General features: G+C 34.9%; 1 protein-coding gene across 1 annotated transcript in view; it reads right to left on the bottom strand.

The window, feature by feature from the left end:
• The window catches only part of LOC132721813 (uncharacterized), a 43,531-nt gene that overhangs the window by 3,492 nt on the left and 12,944 nt on the right, over positions 1-27,095 (bottom strand). Inside the window, exons 3-11 of the mRNA XM_060706184.1 lie at positions 22,359-22,444; positions 18,960-19,040; positions 18,158-18,226; positions 11,072-11,146; positions 10,431-10,520; positions 9,644-9,769; positions 4,113-4,288; positions 3,241-3,292; positions 468-746 (exon numbers count right to left, since the gene is read on the bottom strand). Of these exons, the coding sequence (XP_060562167.1) occupies positions 468-746; positions 3,241-3,292; positions 4,113-4,288; positions 9,644-9,769; positions 10,431-10,520; positions 11,072-11,146; positions 18,158-18,226; positions 18,960-19,040; positions 22,359-22,444 (1,034 nt within the window). The remainder of the gene's footprint in view (positions 1-467; positions 747-3,240; positions 3,293-4,112; positions 4,289-9,643; positions 9,770-10,430; positions 10,521-11,071; positions 11,147-18,157; positions 18,227-18,959; positions 19,041-22,358; positions 22,445-27,095) is intronic.

Raw genomic sequence — 27,095 nt, 5'->3', positions numbered from 1 at the left:
AAGTTTGATGATGATTGAGGCAAAAATGTGACCGCTAGAGTGTTAACAAGGTTTTTCTATTTTTAGCTCCTGTGACCTAGTTTTTCATCCGAGATGACCCATGTTCGAACTCATCTGAGCTATCACCTAGACAAGCATCTTGACCAAGTTTGATGATGATTGATGCAAAAATGTGACCGCTAGAGTGTTAACAAGGTTTTTCTATTTTTAGCTCTGGTGACCTAGTTTTTCATTTTAGTGACCCGTGTTTGAACCCTTCTGAGCTATCAACTAGATAAGCATCTTGACCAAGTTTGATGATGATTGAGGCAAAAATGGGACCACTAGAGTGTTAACAACTAAATGTGAATGGACGACGGACAATCATGGATCCTAAAAGCTCACCCTGAGCATGCTCAGGTGAGCTAAAAAGGCATTAGACAGCCTTCTATGCATTAATTTCATGCAAACAACATTTAAGTACCTACCAATTATTCCTCTTATTACATGGAAAGCTGTAATAAGATAATCGTCGCCTGCTCGGAAGACAGTTCCGATGACTTCTCCGTTGTAAATCAGGGCCCCTACAGACTTCATATATTCTGATAAAAAGGTAACAACAAGCTGTGTCAGGGTTTTACAGTGTGGGCTTGCAAATTCCTCCCCAGCCACTCTATCCACTTCTGATGTCACATTTCCTCCAAAATCTGGTGTCAGTATTTCAACATCCTGAAATAATTCTTCTTTTTCCTCAACTCCTTCCTCATCTGTAACAGTAAGTAGTACAAATAAAACTGTAAATAATATTTATGTTCTTGAAAATCAGACTAAATTCCGTTAGTTTTACAGATGCTGGAAATTTAATCAGTTTTACAGATGCTGGAAATTTAATCACATGTTCCAAAATGACCTTATTTCAGCACATTTTATATTCTAAGGATGATGTAAGTTTCATTTCCAATTGATGTATTGAGGTTAACCATTTAAAGTATGGTACAATATACACAAAATGTACAAGAAAATTATCTATCAATTTTAGGTTCCATTTTTAATATCCCCTTTGCCTTTGGTTAGGGCACAAAAAGTTGCTTTAAGTTACATCAAACTCAACTACAGCTATAACTTAATGGAATTAATACTCCTGCAGGACTGCTTTGAAAATGAGGAAGTTACTAGAAACAGAATACATGTACCTTGTAAAAGAATTGAAATATGGTTATGGTTGTGGACAATTAAAGACAGTTGTGGTTCTTGTATGTTGCATTTCCTTTTACTGTGGTTGACCATTGATAAAGTTTAATTGAATTACAGTACTCTGTAATAAGCCAAGATAGAGTTACAGTTCTTGAACACTGCACATCCTCTCATTGCACTTGACCATTGTATGAAGTTGCATTGAATTCCAAATATTAGTTTCTAAGTTATGCACTGAACAAGAACAAGGAACAAATGGCAATAACTTTGCAAATATGCAAATTCTGAAGATAGTGTTATGGTTATCAGACACTGCACTTTCACTTGCGCTTGACCATTATATGAAGTTGTATTTAATTCCAACAACTAGTTTTTAAGTTATGCACTGGACTAGAAAAAGTAACAAAAGGTAATAACTATGTCATAAGTCCAAATAGAGTTATGGTTCTTGTGCATTGTACTTCATCTCACTGCTCTTGACCATTATATGAAGTTGCATTGAATTCCAACCATTAGCTTATCCATCTAGCTTATCGATTGTCAGTGATTCTACTCAGTTATATTGAATTCCAACCATTAATCTTCAAGTTATGCTCCAGTCAAGGAAAATGCAACAGACTGCTTGACAGACAGACTGACCGACCAAATGACCACCAGTGACTCCTATATAACCCCCCCCCCCACTTCATTTTGGAGGTATAATGACGAGTGTGAATTAAGGCCAGTTGCTTCAATAAACATAAGTCATGATGGCCCTTACTTGCTCATCTGTGGATATGGTTAATAATTATTAGCTCATTCAAATTTAGTTTTAACAAAATTTGCCTAGCAGCTGAGGGGGAGAAGAAATCACAGCATTTTTCTATATTTAGCTCTGGTGGCAATCTTGGTTGACAGACTTGTATGATTTTGACTTTTTGTTTTGTAATAAGACCATGATTGACTTACTGAGTTATATCTGTGTCTGCAGTGTGTTATAATAAGATGTTAGTTAAATCTATTTCTGATCTTAGTACTGGCAGCCATCTTATAAAGCAGACAAGTGTAAAGAGATCTAGCCATCTAATAAAGCCAGGCCAGTCTGCATATCCATGCAGTATAATCTGTACTGTTGGTAGCTATATTTTAATCTAAATATTGAAATCCCTTCATTTTCAAATGGTCTGTTCTAAACTCAATGCAGGACAAATGCAGCAATTTAAGGGTTAACAAGAACTGTCGGAGGACAGTAACGCTCGACTATTCAAAAATTTGTCACAAGGGTGTTTCATTGAGTATAATAATGCTTACCTATATGAATACATTAAATTGTCCGAAAAGGTACAAACCCTTCAAGTTTCAATACATTCCCTTCAGTAGTTATGGAGATACAAGCTTACACACAAAAACTTAACCAAAAATTTATGAATCGAAAAAGGGACATAAGTATGCGAAAAAGTAAATCAGAGTTATGGGACTTGTGCCAATCATCTTAGATAATCACAGACAACAAGAGTGTGAAGTTTAAATCCATTCCCTTCATTAGTTATGGAGATATCAGCTTGCATGCAAAAACTTAACCAAGAATTTCTAAGTCGAAAAAGGGGCATAATTATGTAAAAAAGCAAATCAGAGTTGTGGGACTTGTGCCAATCATCTTAGATAATCACAGAGAACAAGTGTGTGAAGTTTCAATCCATTCCCTTCAGTTCTTATGGAGATACCAGCTTACATACAAAAACTTAACCACAGGGACGCCGACGCCGACAAATGGGTGACTGCATTAGCTCGATTATTCTGCGAATAGTCGAGCTAAAAACAAGAACACAGAATGCGGTGTTAGTGCTCGCCTGTTTAGAGCATCCAATTTCCACAAAAATTTAAGCTAAAAAGGAGACATGATACCAAAAATATAGTTTTCAGAATTATGTCTCCTGTTTAACAACTGCACTTTGTAATGATTTGCATGAATTACAAGATAAAATGACTGAATAAAGTTTTGCATAACAATGACAACAATGAAACAGTGACCATTAAAGCTCGACTTTTCCTTCATAAGAGACAAGCTAATAAGTGTATAAAAGTTACCTTTCTTGCTAACAATCTTGTCAGAGTCTATCATCTTTTCAAAGAAACTTTCCTGTAAAGGATGTGACACTGAATTAACAATTATACTCTATCAATGCATCATTTAACTAAATCTCAACAGTAATTTCTAGAGTTCTAGTGAATACAAATTATTACAACCAAGTCTTAAGAGAGTCTTGACTTAATATATTTTAAATTACAAGACTGCAAGTTCAAGATCCACTTGATTTAGTGAACACAAGAGGTTCCTTCATGATGTCTTTCTCAAACAAATTTATTTTGTGAAAAATAAACATTGTGTGCTGAATTCACAAGACATTTGAGCAAAATACAAGGCATCAACTTCTTAAAATAACATTGATTTAGGATAATTTCTCAATAACACCAGTTTTTTGATGCTGCATATTCTTTAAATGAAGAACATAAACTGGAATTGGTATGATCAATTAATCAATGAGTCTGCCCACCTGGGCTCAGAAGATAGAGCATGTATTATTAGTCTAAAAGTCACTGGTTCTATCCTCAGACATGGCAAAATTTCTCACTGATGTATTTTCATGGACACTTAGACTACAGGCCGATTAAGAAATCATACAGGACAAGCAGTAAATGACTCACGGAGAAAATGTTTCAATTTTTCTCTATTTTAAGTAAATTTGTTAGAAAAGTTCTTTAAAAGTGATCACAGGAAACAGCCCGGTAGGGGACTAATAAAAGATTGTTAGGTGAAGCAACTAAATAGATACCATGAAAAATATGTTAAAATCAGCAAAAACACAATGAAACATTTTTATTTAATAAATTTTTCGACACTATACTTTATCTAACTTTTTATGTGGGTTAACCACCCTGAAACAAATAAAAATACATACAACAGCAGCTTCCGGTTTTTTGCAGTTTTGCAGTTCATCATATAGACTTTTCATGAGAACATGCATGTCTTCCTTACTGGACACAGAACCAAAGTTAAATGCTCCAACATTTTCAACTTTAAGGAATAGGTTATTGTGATACTTTTTCTCCTTCTTTACTTTCAAGCCTGAACTCTCTGAAATATAAAACACAATTGTATACCATAAATGGTATATTAAACACATTAACTTTGAAGTTTATCAATAATCTAGTAAAATAACTTTTCTCATGTCAATTGTTAGAGGCTTTGCTTTTGCAAATATACTGGCTATGAAGTAGTTTTCATATATACACATTTTTGACAGGTCGGTCGTATGACTCTATTTTAACAACCTGCAATCAGTGAGTTATGATAGCTTCCTCACATGAAAGAATCATAAGTTCCTGTAGCAATCGAAATCCAACAAGAGCCTACACTGGGCGGGGGCAACGCTCGACTTTTTACTTTCTCTTAAAGCAAAATCTTAACGTTTCCTTTTAATGAAATTAATTGGTCTGTCTTGTCACATAAGTTTTGTCTATATATTTTGTATATATAAATAAACTAAATTATATATATAAATAGAAACACGCTATTCTATAAATTGAAAATTCTATAAATAGAAACATGCAATTCTATAAATAGAAACACGCAATTCTATAAATAGATACACGTGGTAGAGTCACAAAAAAATTGGTGGAGTCGCGTGATGGAGTCACGTGGTAGAGTCATGTGGTGGGTCACATGGTGGTGTCACGTGGTGGAGTCACGTGGTTGAGTCACGTGGTAAAAACACGTGGTAAAGTCACGTGGTGGAGTCACGTGGTGAAGTCACTTGGTGGTGTCATGGGTGGAGTCACATGGCAAAGTCACGTGGTAAAGTCATGTGACGTGTTGAAGTCATGTGGTGGAGTCACGTGTTGTAGTCACGTGTTGTAGTCACATGGTGGAGTCATGTGGAGTCACATGGTGGAGTCAGGTGGTGGAGTCACGAGGTGGAGTGACTTGGTAAAGTCATGTGGTGGAGTCACGTGGTGAAGTCACGTGGTGGAGTCACGTGGTGGTGTCACTAAAAGTCACGTGGTGAAGTCACGTGGTGGAGTCACGTGGTGGTGTCACTAAAAGTCATGTGGTGAAGTCACAACAAGGTCTTGCCCTTAAGTATTTTCTGTTAGTATATGAAGTTCATCCCTTCAATAATAGCAAAGTTACAGCCAGTTACAGCCAAAACTGTGAAAATTTCAATAATTTGAACATCAAAGTCAAAGTCATTAATGAGTGAAGGTCAAGGTCTGTCTGGTTATTTTTAAGAGTTATCCTTGAAGATTATTATGTTCAAGTTTGAAGACAATCCATACAAAAATAACAAAGTTATAGCCAATAATAGCCAAAACAAGAGCTGTCGGTAGGACAGCATGCTCGACTATTCTAAGTGCTTGATAGTAAAAGATCCTTGATAATGTTAAATTTTTTAAGTTCGCAAAAGGGCTAATTTTTTTTTATAAATTCATGTTATAGGCCTTAGAGAGAGTCTAATTATACAGAATTGGCTTGACTATTCGGAAGGTAATGTCACAAGGGTTTTTTATTGAGTATAATAATACTAATGTAACCTATGAATACATAAATTTGACAGAAAAGGTACAAAGGCTTGTTATTAAGATGTTTTATCAAGTAAATCACTGCTTTATTATTATGAATGCATAAAATTGTCCCAAAGAAGGCACAAACCCTTCAGTAGTTATTGAGATAACAGCTTACAAGCAAAACTTTACCATGAATTTCTAAGTTGAAAAAGGGGAGAAAAATCAGCCTAAATGCAAGATAGAATTATGGATCTTTGTCAGTGACCTACAATTATGACCCTAAATGCATATGTGAAGTTTTAAATAAATATCTTTAATAGTTATTGAGATATGTAAAACTTGCATGTAAACATTAACCAAGAGACTAAGTAGAAAAGGGGATATGAATCAGCCTTAATGCAAGATAGAGTTATGGAACTTGGTCAGTGACATACAATTATGACCCTCTAATTATGACCCTAAGTACATGTGTAAAGTTTCAAGTAAATATCTTTAAAGACCTTTAACCTTTAACCAAAATTTCTAAGTTAAAAAGGGGCAAATAATTCTGCAAATATTGCAGACAGAGTTTGCAATTTTGCAAACTGATGTACATTGTTACTATAAATAAGTATTTTAAATTTCAAATGAATATCTCAAGCAATAATTGAGATATTTGACTTTACAAAAAAACTTAAAGCAAAATTTCTAAGTTCCAAAGGGGCATAATTCTGTCAATATTGTAGGCAGAGTTATCCAACTTGTCAATCTGATGTACCTTGTTACTATAAATAAGTATTGTAAGTTTCAATTGAATATCTCAAGCAATAATTAAGATATTTGACTTTACAAAAAAACTTTAACCAAAATTTCTAAGTTCCAAAGGGGCACAATTCTGTCAATATTGTAGGCAGAGTTATCCAACTTCTCAATCTGATGTACCTTGTTACTATTAATAAGTATTGTAAGTTTCAATTGAAAATCTCAAGCAATAATTGAGATATTTGACTTTACAAAAAACTTTAACCAAAATTTCTAAGTTAAAAAGGGGCATAATTCTGTCAATATTGTAGGCAGAGTTATCCAACTTGTCAATCTGATGTACCTTGTTACTATAAATAAGTATTGTAAGTTTCAATTGAATATCTCAAGTAATAATTGAGATATTTGACTTTACAAAAAACTTTAACCAACACAGACACCGACGCGGACGCCGGGGTGACTACAATAGCTCTCATATTCTTCGAATAGTCGAGCTAAAAATGAAAATTTCAATTATTTGACCTTCAAAGTCAAGGTCATTTATGAGTGAAGGTCAAGGTCTGTCTGGTTATTTTTAAAAGATATCCTTGAAGATTATTATGTTCAAGTTTGAAGACAATCCATTCAAAAATAACAAAGTTACAGCCAATAACAGCATGAACAAGCAAAATTTTGACTTTTAACCTTGAAGGTCAAGGTCATTTATAGATGAAGGTCAAGGATAGTGTGGTCTACTGAAAGGTCTTGTCCCAAGGGTTGTTGTGGCCATGTATTAAGACAATACACCAAGAAATAAACAAGGAGGGCCATGATGGCCCTGAGGTCGCTCACCTGTATATAGCCCCCCCCCCCCCCCCCCCCCCAACACCCATAAGAAGATGTTTCATGCTAAACATCTAAGCGCTAGCTCATTGGGCCTTTTAAAAGAAGATTTTTTAAAGTTTTTACTATACAAATATACCCCCCTGGGGCGGGGCAAGTTTTGACCCCAGGGCTATTATTTGAACAAACTTTGTAGACACTTACTAGAAGATGTTTCATGCTTAATATCTAAACTCTAGCTATTTGGGTTTTTTCAAAGAAGATTTTAAGTTTTTGCTATACACATATAAGGAAAATCAATGACACCCGGGGCGGGGCCAATTTTGACCCCAGGGCTTTTATTTGATGTTTGTTTGTTTGTTTCATTTTGCACCTTTTTCCAACAGTATTTCAGTCATATAGGCGGGTAGTTTCCTAACCATCGTTCCTTGAGAGTTACACCTGTACTAGACTACCTTCCTCCACGCTAAACTACCAAAGCATCTCCCGGGGATCAAACCCACGCCAGAGAGGTAACTGGATTAGAAGTCATCGACTCTAACCCCTTGACCACGGAGGCGGCTTTTATTTGAAAAAACTTTGTAGACACTCACTTGAAGATGTTTCATTCTTAATATCTAAACTCTAGCTATTTGGGTTTTTTCAAAGAAGATTTTTTAAGTTTTTGCTATACACATATAAGGAAAATCAATGACCCCAGGGGCGGGGCCAATTTTGACCCCAGGGCTTTTATTTGAACAAACTTGGTAGACACCTATTAGAACATGTTTGATGCTAAATATCTTAGCTCTAGCTCTTTGAGTTCTTTAAAAAAAGATTTTTTAAGTTTTTACTATACACATATAGGGAAAATCAATGACCCCCTGGGGCAGGGCCAATTTTGACCCCAGGGCTTTTATTTGAACAAACTTGGTAGACACCCATAAGAAGATGTTTCATGCTGAACATCTAAGCTCTAGCTCAATGGGCTTTTTAAAAGAAGATTTTTTAAGTTTTTACTATACACATATAGTTAAAAACAATGACATCCCTGGGACGGGGCAAGTTTTGACCCCAGGGCTATTATTTGAACAAACTTTGTAGACACTTACTAGAAAATGTTTCATGCTTAATATCTAAACTCTACTTATTTGGGTTTTTTCAAAGAAGATTTTACGTTTTTGCTATACACATATAAGGAAAATCAATGACCCCCCGGGGCGGGGCGAATTTTGACCCCAGGTCTTTTATTTGAACAAACTTTGTAGACACTCACTTGAAGATGTTTCATGCTTAATTTCTAAACTCTAGCTATTTGGGTTTTTTCAAAGAAGATTTTTTAAGTTTTTGCTATACACATATAAGGAAAATCAATGACCCCCGGGGCAGGGCCATTTTTGACCCCAGGGCTTTTATTTGAACAAACTTGGTAGACACCTATTAAAACATGTTTGATGCTAAATATCTTAGCTCTAGCTCTTTGAGTTCTTTAAAAGAAGATTTTTACTATATGGATATAGGGAAAAGCAATGACCCCCATGGGGCGGGGCCAATTTTGACCCCAGGGCTTTTATTTGAACAAACTTGGTAGACACTCATTAGAACATGTTTCATGCTAAATATCTTAGCTTAAGCTCTTTGGGTTCTTAAAAAGAAGATTTTTAAGTTTTTACTATATGCATATAGGGAAAATCTGAATGACCCCCTTGGGCGGGGCCAATTTTGATCCCAGGGCTTTTATTTGAACAAACTTGGTAGACACTCACTAAAAGATGTTTCATGCCAAATATCTAAGCTCTAGCTCTTAGAGTTTTTTAAAAGAAGATATTTAAAGTTTTTTCTTTCGGTTGCCATGGCAACCAGAGTTCTGCATGGAATTAAAGTCTTTGAACAATTTTTAAAGGTGACCACCAAAGGAACATTCCTGTTAAGTTTGGATGAAATTAACCTAGTAGTTTATGAGGAGATGTCATTTAAAGTAAAAGTTTACGGACGACGGACGGACGACAGACGGACGCCTGACGAAAAGCGATCACAAAAGCTCACCCTGTCACTTTGCGACAGGTGAGCTAAAAAGTTATGATCCAGGTACAAGTTTGCTGACGACAACGCCGCCGCAACTATAACAATACCTCTACTTTTTTTTCAAAAATGGTGAGTGGCAAGTGATTTCATGCTAGTGACAGAGCTCTGATTACCAATAATAACATTATGTCAATGGCATTTTGTCCATTTAAAATTGCATATATAACTTTCCCTGACAAAACAAATAGTCTGTTTTTTATCACTCAACATAAACAGTCAAAAACAGAGATCATATTCTCTATAAAAAAAATTGTCAAGAGAAGTATTACTCCATATTGACAAGATGAGGATGCATTACCAGAGCTAATCTTTTCCTTTACCACAGTCTGTGTGTCAATGATTTCTTTTCGAAATGTTTCGTCATCAACTTTATTTTCACTTGTACTGTCTGTATCTACTGTAGCATCACTCCTGTCATCATCATCTGAAAGTACAAAATGTATATTTGTTACCCTGTAAAATTTTGTCGCACTTGACAATTTTTACAGGCATAATCCAATATGGTGATGTTCCAGCTTTATATGTGAAGAGAACAGATGCCTTTTCTAAACATATCTCATTTCATTCTAGCAAAGAACTAAAATGTATATGTATTCATGTATAATAATAACAACATAAAAGGGTCATACAATCCCCGGATTGCTAACCTGAGATACATGGCTAGAAATTGTATTGTTGGTCACTGTCACCTTTGACCTACCTACCTTATATCATTATCTCTAATCAAGACCAAACTCTCCTCTAAATTTGCTGGCTATAGGCCAAAGTTTTCTCTTGAAACTAATATAACAAACTTAGAGACATAATCATATCAGAAGACTTTAGTCTGTTGGGGTTTTTTTTGCATTAAGGATATAAAAGATGAATGTCCAATGGACCAACCTACATGTGCAAACCAGTATATCCTTACTTCAACGAAAGCATAAATTATTAAGTTTTGTGAGATTATATTGCTTGAAATAAATGATTATAACAGATATATATATATATTTAGCAAGGAATTCATGTTTTAATGAATGCAATGCACCTCTGATCTACCTATCTGGAGCATAAAAAACACAATTAAGATAACAAACTGTGCTGACCTTTTGATGTTGAAATATTGTTCAAACTAATATTCTCAGCATCTGGTACCCTGTCTTTGACAGCAAGTGGTACCATGCCTTCAACAGCATCTGCAACAAGATTGCTTACAAACTTTTAAACTGTTTCAACAAATTGGAATTTTGTATGTATTCAACTTGAATTCTCAAGATTATATGAGCCATGTCACGACGAAACCAACATAATGCGTTTGAGACCAGCATGGATCAAGACCAGCCTGCGCATCCGTGCAGTCTGATCAGGATCCATGCTGTTCGCTTACAGACCCTATAACAAGTAAAGAAACTGATAGCGAACAGCATGGATCCTGATCAGACTGCGCAGGCTGGTCTGAATCCATGCTGGTCGCAAACCCATTATGTTGGTTTTGTCGTGACGCGGCTCATATGCAGATAACTTTAACTAAATGTGTATCTTTCATATTGCCACTGCAAATAAATCTAATTAATATTCTTTACAACTTTATACATAGAAAGAAGAGATGGTTTACACAGTATGACTTGAAAGATTTTGTCAATTGGGAAAACTTTATGCAGAAAACGTCTCTGGAAAACAAATACATGTATGTGGATCATGTCTGCTACAGTCAAAAATTAATCATAATTTCTTCAAATCAAATTACCTTCAACTGACTGTGCTGAAGATGTATTTGAATCTGTAAGGTCACCAGGCACTTGTAAATAGGCACAAGAGGGCACTGAAATTGTAACAAGAGCTGTCCGTAAGACAGCGCGCTCGACTTTTTTATTGCTTGCCAATAAAAAAAGTTTTTGCAGTAAAAGGCAATACAAGAATCTCTGTATTTTTAAAGTGAACAATGGCCATGAGCATTAAGATATTTAGTGAAGAATTATTTAAAACTGAAATTGAATATTACAGCAATGTTTATATGACATAATTTATGGTAAAGTGAACAAGTGGAAAGGAATGATTTTTTTAGATTTTTTTAAGTTTTTTAGTGCTTGCCTATAATACAAAACATTGACAGTTAAGGGCCATAATTCAAATAAAATCTTTGACAGAATTACCTTCTCCTGGACATGTTTGGGAATCATGATTGTAAACAAGTCGTTATTCCAACTTTCAAATTAATATCTCAAACAGTTCAGTCAAAAAGTGGACTGGTACTAAAAACTTAACCAAGATTCTAAGTCGATAAAAGGCCTTAATTTTAAAAACAAATCCTTGACAGAGTTACCTTCTCTTGCGTACAGATGGGGGTAATGATGTGAAATAGCATTAAAAGTTTCAAAGCAATATCTCAAAGGGTTAAGGCAATAAGTGGATTTTACCCATATTCAATGTATTTTCTAAGTCAAAAAGGGGCATAATTCTGTCAAAAACCTTGACAGAGTTATGTCCTCTTGTCTGTTGATGAAGGTCGTGATGGTAAACAAGTATGGTCAGTTTCAAAGCAATACCTCCAATGGTTTTGAAATAAAGTGAGGTGGTACAAAAAACTTAACCAAGCTCAATACACTTTCTAAGTTCAAAAAAGGGCCATAATTCTGTCAAAAACCTTGACAGAGTTATGTACTCTTGTCTGTAGATGGAGGTTATGATGGTGAACAAGTATGGTAAGTTTCAAAGCCATACTTGTAATACTTCTGAAATAAAGTGGGGTGGTACGAAAAACTTAACCAAGGTGTGACGCCAACGCCGACACCGACGCCGACGCGGGGCGAGTAGGATAGCTCCCCTTTTCATAGAAAAGTCGAGCTAAAAAAGTAAAAAGATTTTATTTTGGAATATATCGAGAGCAAGAATTATTTTAAGAAAAGTACTGGTTCTGGTTCTATGTTCCATGCTTATGAAGTCAATTTTACATAGTAGCAGGATCTGAAAATGACTTATTTATAATGAAAAAGGCAAGCTTCATAAACCCCCCCCCCCACACACACACTCAAAAAAAGTTTAACTTACCAGTAAAGATATACATGGTTAGAATTCTACCACCATGTATCTTCATTAAAAATTGTACACTATCATGACAAATAAATAGATGTTTGTTTGTTTGTTTGGCTTTTATGTCACATCGACACAGTATAGGTCATATCGCGACGTTCCAGCTTTACTGGTGGAGGAAGACCTCAGGTGCCCTTCCGTGCATTATTTCAGGCACGAATGGGCACCTGAGTAGAACCACAGACGTTCCGTAAGCTAGCTGGATAGCTTCCTCACATGAAAGAATCCAAAGTCCATGTCGGGATTCGAACCCACAGCAGTGAGGGGCAAGTGGTTTGAAGTCAACGACCTTAACCACTCGCCCACAGACGCCCCATAAATAGATGTAGTTCTAATACATAAATCGTTGCCATAACCATATTGATAGAGAAACCCTAAAAGAATCTGTTAAAGAAGTGCACAAAGAATGACTGTAAATAAATGAATTTTGATCTTAGGTTTTTGGATATACGAAAGCGTATCTTGTGGTAAGTGTTTTAGTCATCTGGATGCATACAGCTTGATTGTTAAAGTTCAAGTTGTTAACAAAGCCCTTAGGCTGTTTTTGGTGTACATAATATGGATATATATAATTATATAGTATATATATAGATATATATATATATATATATATATATATAGTAAAACTTCGTTCGCTCGAACTCGGATCGCTCGAATACCTCCCTTCGCTCGAACTCATCGCCCAGTCCCGGCAAAAATTCCCTATATAATATATTGTTGTTCTACTCGGATCGCTCGAAACACGCGATCGCTCGAACTCTCGAACCAATGCTCTAGTCCCTTCGCAGAAATATAGTGAAAAATCAACACCCTTTTTGGTCAAAACACAAAAAAGACAAGTCGGTATGTCCTAAATAAATGACAGTAGGTCGACACAATGTTTTTAACACCTCGTGATCGTGACAAAGGTAATAAAGGTTAATTGAATAACAAAACAGAAGGTGGTTGTAACCAATTAATTTTGTATGATAATATTGGTTGATTTGCCGTTTATGGGTAACGATAAAAAGAAAATAACTTGTGAAATAAAAGTGAAATAATGCAGCAAAAAAGATGAACGTTTTACCCGGACGGGCTTTGTAATTACAACCGTGTTCATGTAAGTGGATATCTATTTATAGAAAGATAGCTTGTATGTGTGTTTATTTAGTAATGACTACAATAGATGCCTGCTTGTAAATGTTTTTAATAAATATTTCATTAATTATTTTTTAAAATTAAAATTCATCCCATTATAACATATAAATATTTTTATACAATTGTTCAACAAGATTGGTGTTAATTGCCCAATCGAACTAACCAATAACAAAATATGCTGTAATAGCGTACGCGTTAATCTTAATTTAAGAACACTGGATTATAATTCTACATAATGAATATTCGAAACGAACAGATATACTAACAAACAATTAATATTGACGCATTTATCATTTGCCGATGTAAGCTAAGGAAAACCTTTAGGCAAAGGATCAACGTAATAATAGTTCAACCACGGTTGGCTCGAACTCCGATTCTCTCGAACAAATTTGCACAGGCCCTCCGAGTTCGAGCGAACGAAGTTCGACTGTATATATATATATATATATAAATCAATTAGGGTCATCTACTGGCCAAGACCAATGCACCTATGCAGGTTGAGGGTCAAGGGCCCATGGGTTGTCAAATTATTGAAGGGAAACCATTTTTACCTACAAGGTCAATATGACCTTGACCTTTGACCCCTTACCCAAAAACAAGTAGGGGTCATCAACTTGCCAAGGCAAATGCACCTACAAACTTTGAGGGCCATGAGCCCATGGGTTGTCATGTTATTGATTGGAAACCATTTTTACATACAAGGTCAATGTGACCTTCACCTTTGACCACTTGACCCAAAATTAATAGGGGTCATTTACTTGGCAAGACAAATGCTCCTACAAACTTTGAGGGCCATGAGCCCAGGGGTTGTCATGTTATTGATCGGAAACCATTTTTACGTACAAGGTCAATTTGACCTTGACCTTTGACCCCTGACCCCAAAATCAATAGGGGTCATCTACTGGTCATGAACAATCCCAATATTAAGTTTGAAATTCCTAGGCCTTAGCGTTCTTTAGTTATTGATCGAAATCCATTTAGTCCATGGACCGGCCAACCAACCCATGGACAGACAGATGCAAAGCAATATACCCAAACTTCTTTGAAGGGGGGCATAAAAATTTGTCAAATAATAAAGGTACTAATTGACACTGTGTGATGACAGGACAGATGAAGAAATGGTAAGCAGAACAAACAAGAACTATCACTGAATGTGATTAATACCCCCACCAATGTCCTTGACAGAAGACGACTTGGAAAGATTGTTAAGGGAATAACTTAAGTGGCACAAATACATAAAAAGAAATTACCTCTGGTGAAAAAATGACTAATTGTACAGGTAATAGTATAAGTATATATTATCAAATCATGTTCGAAACAGTTATAAATAACCTTTCATTTTCCAAATGTAATAAACCTTTCATAAGTCAATTCTAGACCTTTAAGTGTGGGCTTGACCTTAGGTTGGGCAACAAGGTAAGATAAGGTCCTGCAAAATCGCCAAAAAGTTGGGGGTGAAACATTTGAAAGTAAAGTTTAGAAGAAAATCCTTCCATTATAATAGAATTTATAGAGTCGGACACCAACATATTGTCTAGGTATTGATTGTATGTAAATTTAGGCAGACTTAAAAAAGGGGTATAAACTTTGTCAAGAATGCAATACAGAGTTATGAAACTTGACGCTGGCATATCTTATTTGTGACACCTCATATATCTTCTTTTAAGTTAAAGCAAATACCTGTGGCTAGTTTCAGAAATATTCAAAGTACATGTTAAACATTTTAAGAAGCATTTTCTAAGTCAATTTTTGACCTCTAAGTGTGACCTTGACCTTTAGCCGGCACAAAAGGTGACATGGATTCTGCACATAACCTTGTTGAGGTGACATTTGAGTAAAGTTTGAAAGAAAATTCTTACGCATTAGTATGAGGATTTATAGAAGGCGGACACAAACAAACATTTTCATATAATTTTTAATTTGTTTCGAATTTGAAGACTTAAAAAAGGGCATAAACTTTTTTAAATGCAATACAAGAGTTATGAAAGCTTTGACTGCATATCTTAATTGTGACACATATATACAGTCAAGGACTGGCCTAAGCGGGACCCCACTGATTTAAACGACTCTCCCTGTCTTATCCGACCTTGTTCAGTACTCCCAACGTGTATTTTCCTATATAAATGGTCTGAATTAAACGACTCCCTGTCATATGTGACAAGCTAACCCTAATTGTCTGGTCCCACATGCAGTGTTTGGTTCTGATGTAAATAGGGACTTTCACAACACCTTTTTATTGTCCCTGGTTAAATCAGATAAATAATACTGTCATAACACCCCAGAAGGGCCAAAAATTAATTAAGGTCCAAATTATAATCAAGTAACAAACAAAGTCTACATATCCCCTCTATCTCAACTACTCAGTTAACATGTATAATATGCATGGTATCGAAGTGAATGTAGGCAAGCAATGATGCAATCGATGTGTAATGTACAATAATGGCCTGAGTAAACTGGGTTAGACTTGTGTTAAGATTTTTTTTAATTATAGAGTGCCCACAGAAAGATTTTTAAGGCAGCAATTTTTTTTAAAATTTTATCTTTTCTAAATGGGGCTGCATAATTAATAGGGAAAAAAATATTGATACGCAAACGCAGATAAAAGCTGTGGTTTTAAATTATATGGAAAGGTTTAAAGATCCTGTAAACACATTTTTTTCATGGTTTTTATTTCATAAATATTGATGCTCAAATATAAGATTTTTGTCATATTGTTAAGTTCAAAATAGAGCATTTTTTATAAAAGATATCGGGCCCGCAATTAAACATTTCATTGTAAATATAAAGGCCATTAAAGGGAGGTAATTAAGAACTTTATTTTCTATAAATTCTAAGTCAAAATTTTTCAATAAGAAATCAATTGCAATGTAATCTATTGATTAATAAAAAATGTGCCAAAAACAAAAAATTAAATTTTTTTGGCGCAGGTAAACAAAACATTTTACATATTGCTTTGATGTTTGAACATTAATTTTATTTGCATAATTAATATCCATATATATTTTTTGCAAAAGTGTGATATACAAACGTAAAACAATAATCAAATCACAAATCATACAGGATTTTTATGTCACAATGGTATATAGACAGATAGATAATATTTAAAAGTATATTTTTCTTTGAGACTGTATTTAGAGACTCCCTGTCATATGTGACCTTTTTCTGAAGATCCCTTGGAAAGTAACATTTGACAGTCTCGACTGTATTTAAAATCTAGCAAATACCATTTCTAGATTCAGAAATATTCAAATAAACGTTAAAATATAAGAATAATTTCTAAGTCAATTTTTGACCTTCAAGTGTGACCTTGACCTTATGCCGGCAAAAGGGTGACATGGGTTCTGCACATTACCTTGTTGAAGTGAACATTTGAGCCAAGTTTGAAGAAAATCCTTCAATTAGTGTAGGAAATACAGAGCAGACACAACATACTGTCTAATATTTTATTGTTTGATATTTGACCTTAAATTGCTACATGACCTTAAGCTGACACATGGGCAACATGGGTTCTGCACATCCCCTTGTTGAGGTGAACATCTGAGCCAATATTGATGGAAGTCCTTCAATTGGTATAGGAGTTATAGAGAGGACACAACATACTGTCTAATATTTGATTGTTTGATATTTGACCTTTAATTGTGACCTTGACCGGACTACTGACCGACCGACATGGGTTTTGCACATTCCCTTGTTGAAGTGAACATTTGAGCCAAGTTTGAAGAAAATCCTTCTATTAGTATAGAACTTACAGAGCGGACACAACATACTGTCTAATATTTGATTGTCTGATATTTGACCTTTAATTATGACCTTGACCTTTAGCTGACACATGGGCAACATGGGTTTTGCACATCCCCTTGTTAAAGTGAACATTTGAGTCAAGTTTGAAGAAAATCCTTAAATTAGTGTAGGACTTACAGAGCAAACACAACATACTGTGTAATATTTTATTGTTTGATATTTGACCTTCAATTGTGACTTTGACCTTAAGCTGACACATGGGCGACATGGATTTTGCACATCCCCTTGTTAAAGTGAACATTTGAGTCAAGTTTGAAGAAAATCCTTCAATAAGTGTAGGACTTACAGAGTGGACACAACATACTGTGTAATATTTTATTGTTTGATATTTGACCTTCAATTGTGACCTTGACCTTGAGCTGACACATGGGCAAAATGGGTTCTGCACACCCCTTGTTGATGTGAACATTTGAGCCAAGTTTGAAGAAAATCCTTCAATTAGTGTAGGACTTACAGAGCGGACACGACATACTGTCTAATATTTGATTGTGTTTGATATTTGACCTTCAATTGTGACCTTGACCTTAAGCTGACACATGGGCAACATGGGTTCTGCACATCCCCTTGTTGAGGTGAACATTTCAGCCAAGTTTTAAGAAAATCTTTCAATTAGTGTAGGACTTACACAGTGGACACGAAAATGGAGACGGACGGACAGACTGACCGACGCGACAAAGCAAATCCATTATAGCCCCCCGCCACATTTTGTGGTGGGGGTATAACTAGTGACTATCCTTCACATACTTCAGGGAGCATAGAAAAATACCATTTATCTCTAATGCTTGAAATAAAAAAAGAACCTTACCACATCTATTTGGAAAACAGCACACTTTTATTAGTATTACCACAATCAAAATCAGTACCGAACAGAAACCTACAAATAAAAAGACATGAGTAAATATATGATCTACATATATAATTGATGTTATGACATTAACTGTTATTACACTGTTAGGCTCTGTATTCAGGAATAATGTACCAGTCAAATCTCAACCTTGTTTACTGATTGGATGGGACCAAACAAAGTGACAAATATAACTGACACCACTCTCTACCATGTGCCATGTGGGAATAATTATAAACCTCCCAAACTATGTTTGATAAAGAGTACAACAATTAATCTGTTATTAGTTGAAATAATGATTTAATAAGGAAGCTCATAATATTGTTGAATGTAAATATCCTAATCTCCAAATAGATGTATGAAAAACCTCATACTTAACACCAAAATTTAGATGAATTTCACACTATGCAAATGGTCTTATTTCTTTAACTCATGCTGGTTAATAAAGTTTTCTATGCCAATTTTGACACTTTGTTTTCTTGTTTTGGTTATCAGTTCACCTAACAAGCTTCCTGTAATTACCCATTCCTCCACAAGTTACCTACTACTAATCCTGCATGATTTCTGAGAAGCTGTGAAAGACAAATCATTGACAATTTGACTCAATGTCTGAAGTCAATTGTCATAAAGAAATCTTGCTTTGCCCAAGAGTCAAACCTACAACCACTGGATTACAAATCAGAAGCTCGCTCTATTGAGATAAGCCAGTAAGAATGTGAGGTAAACAGTTTTTTTTTCAACAAAACAAACAGAATATTCTTACCTATAATGACATAATACAATGGAACCAGATGATAAGATTTATCTTTTTCCTCTTCGTTTAACTTAGCTTCATTGTCATCATCTTAAAACAAAATGTTTACAATACATTATACGACTATACCCCCAGCAGAGCTTTTCAAGAAGTGTCTTCTTATGTCTGTAGGAAGACACTTTTATACAAGAACCGGTTGAACCGGGTGATGCTCCCCGAGAAAGTTCTGGACACAGGAAAGTATAAAAAAAATGAACAAAGGGCAATAACTCCAAAATTAGACCAGGCTTTGTTTAGGTTCTTTAAGCATTGCAGTTCTATCCAATTATATCTAGCTACCTACAAAGTTTCATGTTGATATCTCTAATAGTTTTAAAGTAATGTCCAGGACAAAAGTCAAAAAGTAAAAATAAACAAAGGGCAATTACTTTCAAAATAAGGCAAGGCAGAGTAATGATTTTTAAGCACTGCACTTCACCAATGAGACCTATCTATCTACAAAGTTTCATGTTGATATCTCTTATAATTTTAGAGTAATGTCCCAGACAAAGTTCAAAGTGTCAAAATGAACAAAGGGCAATAACTCCAAAAGTAGGCAAGACAGTGTTACAGTTCTTGTGCACTGCAAACTTACTCAATGAGATCTATCTACTTACAAAGTCTCATGTTGATATCTCTTATACATTAAGAGTTATGTTCCGGACAAAGTTAAAAAGTGTAAAAATAAACAAAGGGGGATAATTAAAAAATCAGGCAAGGTAGAGTTACGGTTCTTGTGCACTGCACTACTACTCAATGAGATCTATCTACCTACAAAGTTTCATGTTGATACCTCATATACTTTAGAGTTATGTCCTGGGCAAAGTTCAAAGTGTAAAATAAACAAAGGGGGATAAAATTAATAAAATAAGGCAAGGCAGAGTTACGGTTCCTTGTGCAACTGCAACTTCTAACTCAATGAGATCTATCTAACTACAATGTTTCATGTTGATACCTCTTATACTTTTAGAGTTATGCTCCCAGACAAAGTTAAAAGTGTAAAATAAACAAAGGGGGATAATTCAAAAATTAGGGCAAGGCAGAGTTACAGTTCTTGTGCACTGCACACCTACTCAATGAGATCTATCTACCTACAAAATTTCATGTTGATAACTCTTATACTTTTAGAGTTATGTCCGGACAAAGTTCAAAAGTGTTAAAATAAACAAAGGGGGATAATTCAAGAATTAGGCAAGGTAGAGTTACGGGTTCTTGTGCAACTGCACTTCTACTCAATGAGATCTATCTACCTACAAAAGTTTTCATGTTGATACCTCTTATACTTTTAGAGTTATGTCCCAGGACAAATTTCAAAGTGTAAAATAAACAAAGGGGGGTAATTCAAAAAATTAGGCAAGGCAGAGTTTACGGTTCTTGTGGCACTGCACACCTACTCAATGAGATCTATCTACCTACAAAGTTTCATGTTGATACTTCTTATACTTTTAGAGTTATGTCCCGGACAAAGTTCAAAGTGTAAAATAAATAAAGGGGGATAATTCAAAAATTAGGCAAGGCAGAGTTACGGTTGTTGTGCACTGCACTTCTACTCAATGAGATCTATCTACCTACAAAGTTTCATGTTGATACCTCTTATACTTTTAGAGTTATGTCCCGGACAAAGTTCAAAGTGTAAAAATAAACAAAGGGGAATAATTCAAAAATTAGGCAAGGTAGAGTTACGGTTCTTGTGCACTGCACTTCTACTCAATGAGATCTATCTACCTACAAAGTTTCATGTTGATACCTCTTGTTGTTACAAAGTTATGTCCCGGACAAGAAAAGGGGACGGACGGACGGACGGAAAGACGGACGGACGGACGGACGGACAAGGCGGCGACTATATGCTCCCCCGAAATTTTTTCGGGGAGCATAATAACCTTTACTTTCATAGTGGGTTTAATACAGTTGAAGCAGGTGTCCTGCTTGGGCCAGTTAAAGGACTCTTCTTCATATGTTATATTTCTTTCCTATAGTCTTGCCCGCCTTTCTGTACCTTTACAGATAAATTAGTAGCAATATTTTACATTCTGGCAATAAACTTTTCACGCCATTCAACGCTGAATTTGTCTCATTCATATAATTTCTCATACTTTAATCCTCGTGGGAATCAAACTAAAAATCTTGGCGATGATTAACCTTAATTTTCCATGTTTTTTGCCTGAACTGTAACCTATTTACAGTACCAATGTCTATAGTGAAAGTTCTTTGAAAGAGAATGTTAAATCTGGCTACTTATCTTTTAACAAGAGCCAGTGCGCTCGACTGTTCTCAGTGCTTGATAGTAAAACAAGTTCCTGAATAATGTATAATTTTTTATCTGTCAAAATTCATATTTACAATAGCTCTTCTATTTTTTTAAATAGTCCAGCGTAAACAGTCAAAAATTTAGTCAATCTTAAAAAGTAACAGGGATATTTTAACTGCCTCAAACAGGACACCATAGAAACTGACTGAAAGTTGTAGCAATGAATCAAATCAATTGGATGGCAATTTCCAGGAAAAAAGTGACTGTTGATTTTAGCATTGACGGAACTAACAATAGTTTGTTGGATGATGCTAAAACTTTATCATTTTTTTGGTATATTGTCTGACATTATAAAAAACAACAACATTTACATGACATTTACTGTCACATCCCAACTCTAAAAAAATCATCAGCCATATCCAGCTGAACATTGTGTTAAGCTAAGCTTGTTAATAAGGAATTTACTAAATTTATGGATCAAAACATTATCCATTTAACATTGACACAAAACATGTTCAGAGACGGTTTCAATGTTGAATGAGTTAATTAATCTCACTCATGAAGGCAGGCATTTTAACATTATTTATCATGAATAAAAGTGAATTATGTCCGATTCAAGGGCAATAACTCTAAAAAATACTTAATATATCCAAATGAAAATACCCAGGTCCACAACTTCACATGCTGATCAATATTTCTGTAAGGTTTCACGACTCTAGGTCAATTTGAGTTACATGCGACACAATAATGTTAAAGACGGACGGACAAGCATAAATCTAAATCCCCCCCATTATGGGGAGGGGGGGTGGGGGGGGGGGGGCACAAACAAAAAGATACTATACAGGTACTGGTAACAAGTTTGGTAGAAATGAAAAAAATTAAAATTTTTTCCTCCAGATAAAGAATTGTGAAGAGAGATAGACAAACATTGAACCCTGCAAGTAATAATCTTCTGCAAGATAGCTAGATAACTCTCTTACATGATTCAACTTTACCAACAGGATAAGAAAATGTAGCTGCAAGGAGCGTATCACACTTAACCATCCACACAACACAAACATAAAGGTACCTAAAATCAGCATCATAATCTAAAACAAGACAGATCATGACTTATACTTTACCTTTTTCCATTTCTTTCATAACTCCTATCTCTTTCTTTGGTCCTGCCTCTGAAGAACTATTGCCTGCAAGATTACCTGTCCCATTCCTACAAAATACAAGTATTACCTAATATGTATTTCACACCTTTTAAATGTAACCAATAAATTTACACCATGTGATCATCCCATATCAATCATTTATTAATTAAGCCTTGTGTCAAACATGAGCCGGTTGAACTGGATGATGCTCACCGAATAGGTTTTGGACACAGAAAGGTAAACCTCTTGTAGTGTTAGAGTTACGTCACAGACAAAGTTCAAAGTGTAAAAACAACCCAAATGATGCACTTGACACTTTGTCTCAATATTGTGATCATTTCTTTGAAATAGTTTTAAAATCCAACTTAAATAACAAAGTTATGGGCTGGACACCATTTACTGCAAGGTCATGCTGTGACCTTGACCTTCAAGATAGCGACCAAAATGTTGCTCGCCACACATCGTCTCAATATGGTGATCATTTCTGTGAAATAGTTGTAAAATCTGACTTCAATTAACAAAGTTATGGGCTAGACAATATTTTTGCAGCAAGGTCATGCTGTGACCTTGACCTTCAACGTAGCCAAATAGTTTTAAAATCCAACTTCAAATAACAAAGTTATGGGCCGGACACAATTTTGGATTTTGCTGCAAGGTCATGCTGTGTCCTTGACCTTCAAGGTAGCTACCCAAATGTTGCGGGACACAGGTCGTTTCAATATGGTGATCATTTCAGTGAAACAGTTTTAAAATCAGACTTCAAATAACAAAAGTTATGGGCCCGACACGATTTTGCTGCAAGGTCATGCTGTGACCTTGACCTTCAAGATAGCAACCCAAATGTTGCGTGGGACACATTCTCTCAATATGGTGATCATTTCTGTGAAATAGTTTTAAAATCAAACTTCAAATAATGCAGTACTAGGCTTGACAAAATTTTTGTTGCAAGGTCATGCTGTGACTTGACCTTCAAGGTAGTGACCCAAATGTGTTCGCGCCACACATTGTCTCAATATTGTGATCATTTCTGTGAAATAGTTTTAAAATCTGACTTCAAATAACAAAGTTAAAGGTCGGACACAATTTTGCTGCAAGGTCATGCTGTGACCTTGACCTTCAAGGTAGCAACCGAAATCTTGCTCGTGACACATCGTTTCGATATGGTGATCATTTCTGTGAAATAATTTTAAAATCCCGACTTGAAATATCAAATTTATGGGCCAGACACGATTCTGCTGCAAGGTCATGCTGTGACCTTGACCCTCGAGGCAGCGACCCAAATGTTGTGGGTGACAAGTGGTCTCAAAGTGGTGATCATTTCTATTAAATAGTTTTAAAATCAGACCTTAAATAACAGTTATGGGCCGAAAAAGAATGCGGGACGTACATACAGACGGACAGATGGACAACCTAGCGACTATAATTTTATGCTCCCCTGAAAATTTTTTGGGGGAGCATAAAAAAAACTTCAAAGCCATATTTTACTTCATGTAGCCCTGTTTTCATTTGTAGCCTAGTTTTCATTTTCAGAGTCCAAAATGGATAAATCAAATACATACAGTGTATTGTACTCTACTCTAATACATGTATAATGCCAAACAAGAACCACAGCCAATGGGGCAGGTGGAGGGGGGAGCTCATTTTTTTTTTCTACAGGTAAACACATTAGAGGAAGATCATTGTAGAAATTATACAAACGGGTTCTCTATTGAGATAACATCATTTTTTTTGTACAAAAATTATTTAAAATTTCATATTTGATATTGAGAGTCAAGGTCATTTTCAAACTAATGTCATCAGTATAAAACTCAATTTTGTACTCAACCATGTATAATCTCATAGCATTTTGCAGAACTTGGACACAATCATTCTGTAAATTGCTTATCCCATGCAAAGTGATTTATGGAAAAGGAAAAAGTGTGATATCAGTAAGAGAGCTTAATGTATTAAAAAAAAAAAACATTAGAAATTAAACACAATGTTTATGTTTAGTTCCGAATAAGCTGGTGCTGGCATAAAATATTGTTTGTAATTTCCATGAATAGGCTCAATCAAAGAAAGTCTACAACACTTTCAATTTTGCTATTATTAGGCATTCCTAACTGTACAATTTTTAAGATTAGTTGGGTTCAATTTATCAACTGAAAATACAAATTAGATAACTATATATGATGTATGATGAATTATGATCAAACTAGAATTGTGTCCATAGGACACGGGTGCCCCCACACTCCACACATTTGTTAATCTTATGTCTCTAGGTCAAATATGTTTTTTGGCTACATGTGCCCAAGTTGAAAACTAAAAAATATTTTATTAAGTAATTAAGGGTAAATACTACAAATACTGAATAAATCCACAAGAAAACCCAAACGTGCATAAGTACATATGTTGACCAACATTCTTGTAAACTTTCAGGCCTACATACAAGTCATAAACTTTTTGAGTTACGTTCAACACAAGTTAAATATTGTAAATTTTTACTAAGTCAAAGGCAATAACTCTAACAAGAGCCACCGCCGGGCGGGGGCAACGCTCTACTTTTTACTTTTTCTAAACGCAAACATAGAAAAGTTTGAACATATCTTAATGTTTCCTTTTTATAAATTAGTTGGTCTGTCTTGTCACATAAGTTTTGTTTATATATTTGTAAATATATATGAATAGAAACAATAAGCAAATTTCTAAAAATAGCAACATTACGCAATTTCTTAAATTAGCAACATGACGCAATTTCTTAAAATAGCAACATGACGCAATTTCTAAAAATAGCAACAATGACGCAATTTCTAAAAAAAGCAACAATGATGCAATTTCTCAAAATAACAACAATGACGCAATTTCTAAAAATAACAACAATGACGCAATTTCTAAAAATAGCAACAATGACGCAATTTCTATAAATAGAAACAATGGCGCAATTTCTAAAAATAGCAACAATGACGCAATTTCTAAAAATAGAAACAAGGAACATCGCAATGCGATGCAACCAGGTTTTCAGCAAAATATTTCACAGAAGCTTTGTCATGAAGGGGCATTTGTTTTCAATTGAACTTTTAGGAGGAATTATGGCTTTTTTAATATTCCTCAAACAAAAATGATTGAGAAATTTTATGTTGTCTATTCGCCTTTTTTTCCCAAATGTTTTAGAAAGGTAAACAGTACTTTATTTTTGCTTAATTTTTGCATTTTTGCGTCTCTTGTCATTTTCTTTTGTCAACAATATTGGCGTGTGGTGTTTTGTGCGATATCAAGAAAAGTATGTTCAAAATTTTAAAAAAATACTTGAATGATGTCTTGGAAGAAACATGGAAATTTAGTGAGCGCCAGGGCACTTGATGACAAAGCTTCTGTGAAAGTTTGGTCAAAATCCATTGACAAATGTAGGAGAAGTTGCGCACAGAAGAAATTGTTCACTATATATTCTGTATAAGGAAAAAATATACAAAGGGCCATAATTCGGTCAAATATTATCCAATCACAAAACCCCGACAATATGTGCCAGGCACTTGATAACAAAGCTTCTAAGAAAGTTTGGTCAAAATCCGTTGAGAAATGTAGGAGGAGTTGAGCACACAAGAAATTGTTCTCTATATATTCTGTATAAGGAAAAAATATACAAAGGGCCATAATGCGGTCAAATATTATCCAATCACAAAAACCCGACAATATGTGCCAGGCACTTGATAACAAAGCTTCTAAGAAAGTTTGGTCAAAATCCGTTGAGAAATGTGAGAGGAGTTGCGCACAGAAGAAATTGTTCACTATATATTCTATATAAGGAAAAAAAACAAAGGGCCATAATTGGGTCAAATATATTCCAATTGCAAAACCCTGGCAATATGTGTACAGGGCACTTGATGACAAAGCTTCTGAGAAAAGTTTGGTCAAAATCCGTAGAGAAATGTAGGAGGAGTTGCGCACAGAAAAAATTGTTTCACTATATATTTTATATAAGGAAAAAAAACAAAGGGCCATAATTAGGTCAAATATTATCTAATCGCAAAACCCGACAATATGCGCCAGGGCACTTGATGACAAAGCTTCTGTGAAAGTTTGGTCAAAATCCGTTGAGAAATGTAGGAGGAGTTGCGCACAGAAGAAATTGTTACGCCCGCCCGCCCGCCCATCCGCCCGCCCGCCGACATACCTCAATCTAATAACCAGTTTTTTCCTTCGGAAAAACCTGGTTAAAAATGATGCAATTTCTAAAAATACAAAAAATATGACGCAATTTCTAAAAATAGCAAGAATGACGCAATTTCTATAAATAGAAACAATGATGCAATTTCTAAAAATAGAAAAAATGACACAATTTCTAAAAATAGAAAAAATGACGCAATTTCTAAAAATAGAAAAAATGACGCAATTTCTAAAAATAGCAACAATGATGCAATTTCTAAAAATAGAAAAAATGACGCAATTTCTAAAAATAGGAAAAATGACGCAATTTCTAAAAATAGCAACAATGATGCAATTTCTAAAAATAGAAAAATGACGCAATTTCTAAAAATAGAAAAAATGATGCAATTTCTAAAAATAGCAACAATGACACAATTTCTAAAAATAGAAAAAAGGACGCAATTTCTAAAAATAGAAAAAATGATGCAATTTCTAAAAATAGCAACAATGATGCAATTTCTAAACATAGAAAAAATGACGCAATTTCTAAAAATAGAAAAAAAGGACGCAATATCTAAAAATACGCAATTTCTAAAA

This window comes from Ruditapes philippinarum, unplaced genomic scaffold (assembly GCF_026571515.1).
Source record: "Ruditapes philippinarum isolate M1 unplaced genomic scaffold, ASM2657151v2 ctg8214_1_1_1_1, whole genome shotgun sequence".
NCBI classification, from domain to species: Eukaryota; Metazoa; Mollusca; class Bivalvia; order Venerida; family Veneridae; genus Ruditapes; species Ruditapes philippinarum.
The sequence above is the reverse complement of the archived record's forward strand: the minus strand, read 5'-3'. Positions and strand labels throughout refer to the sequence as shown.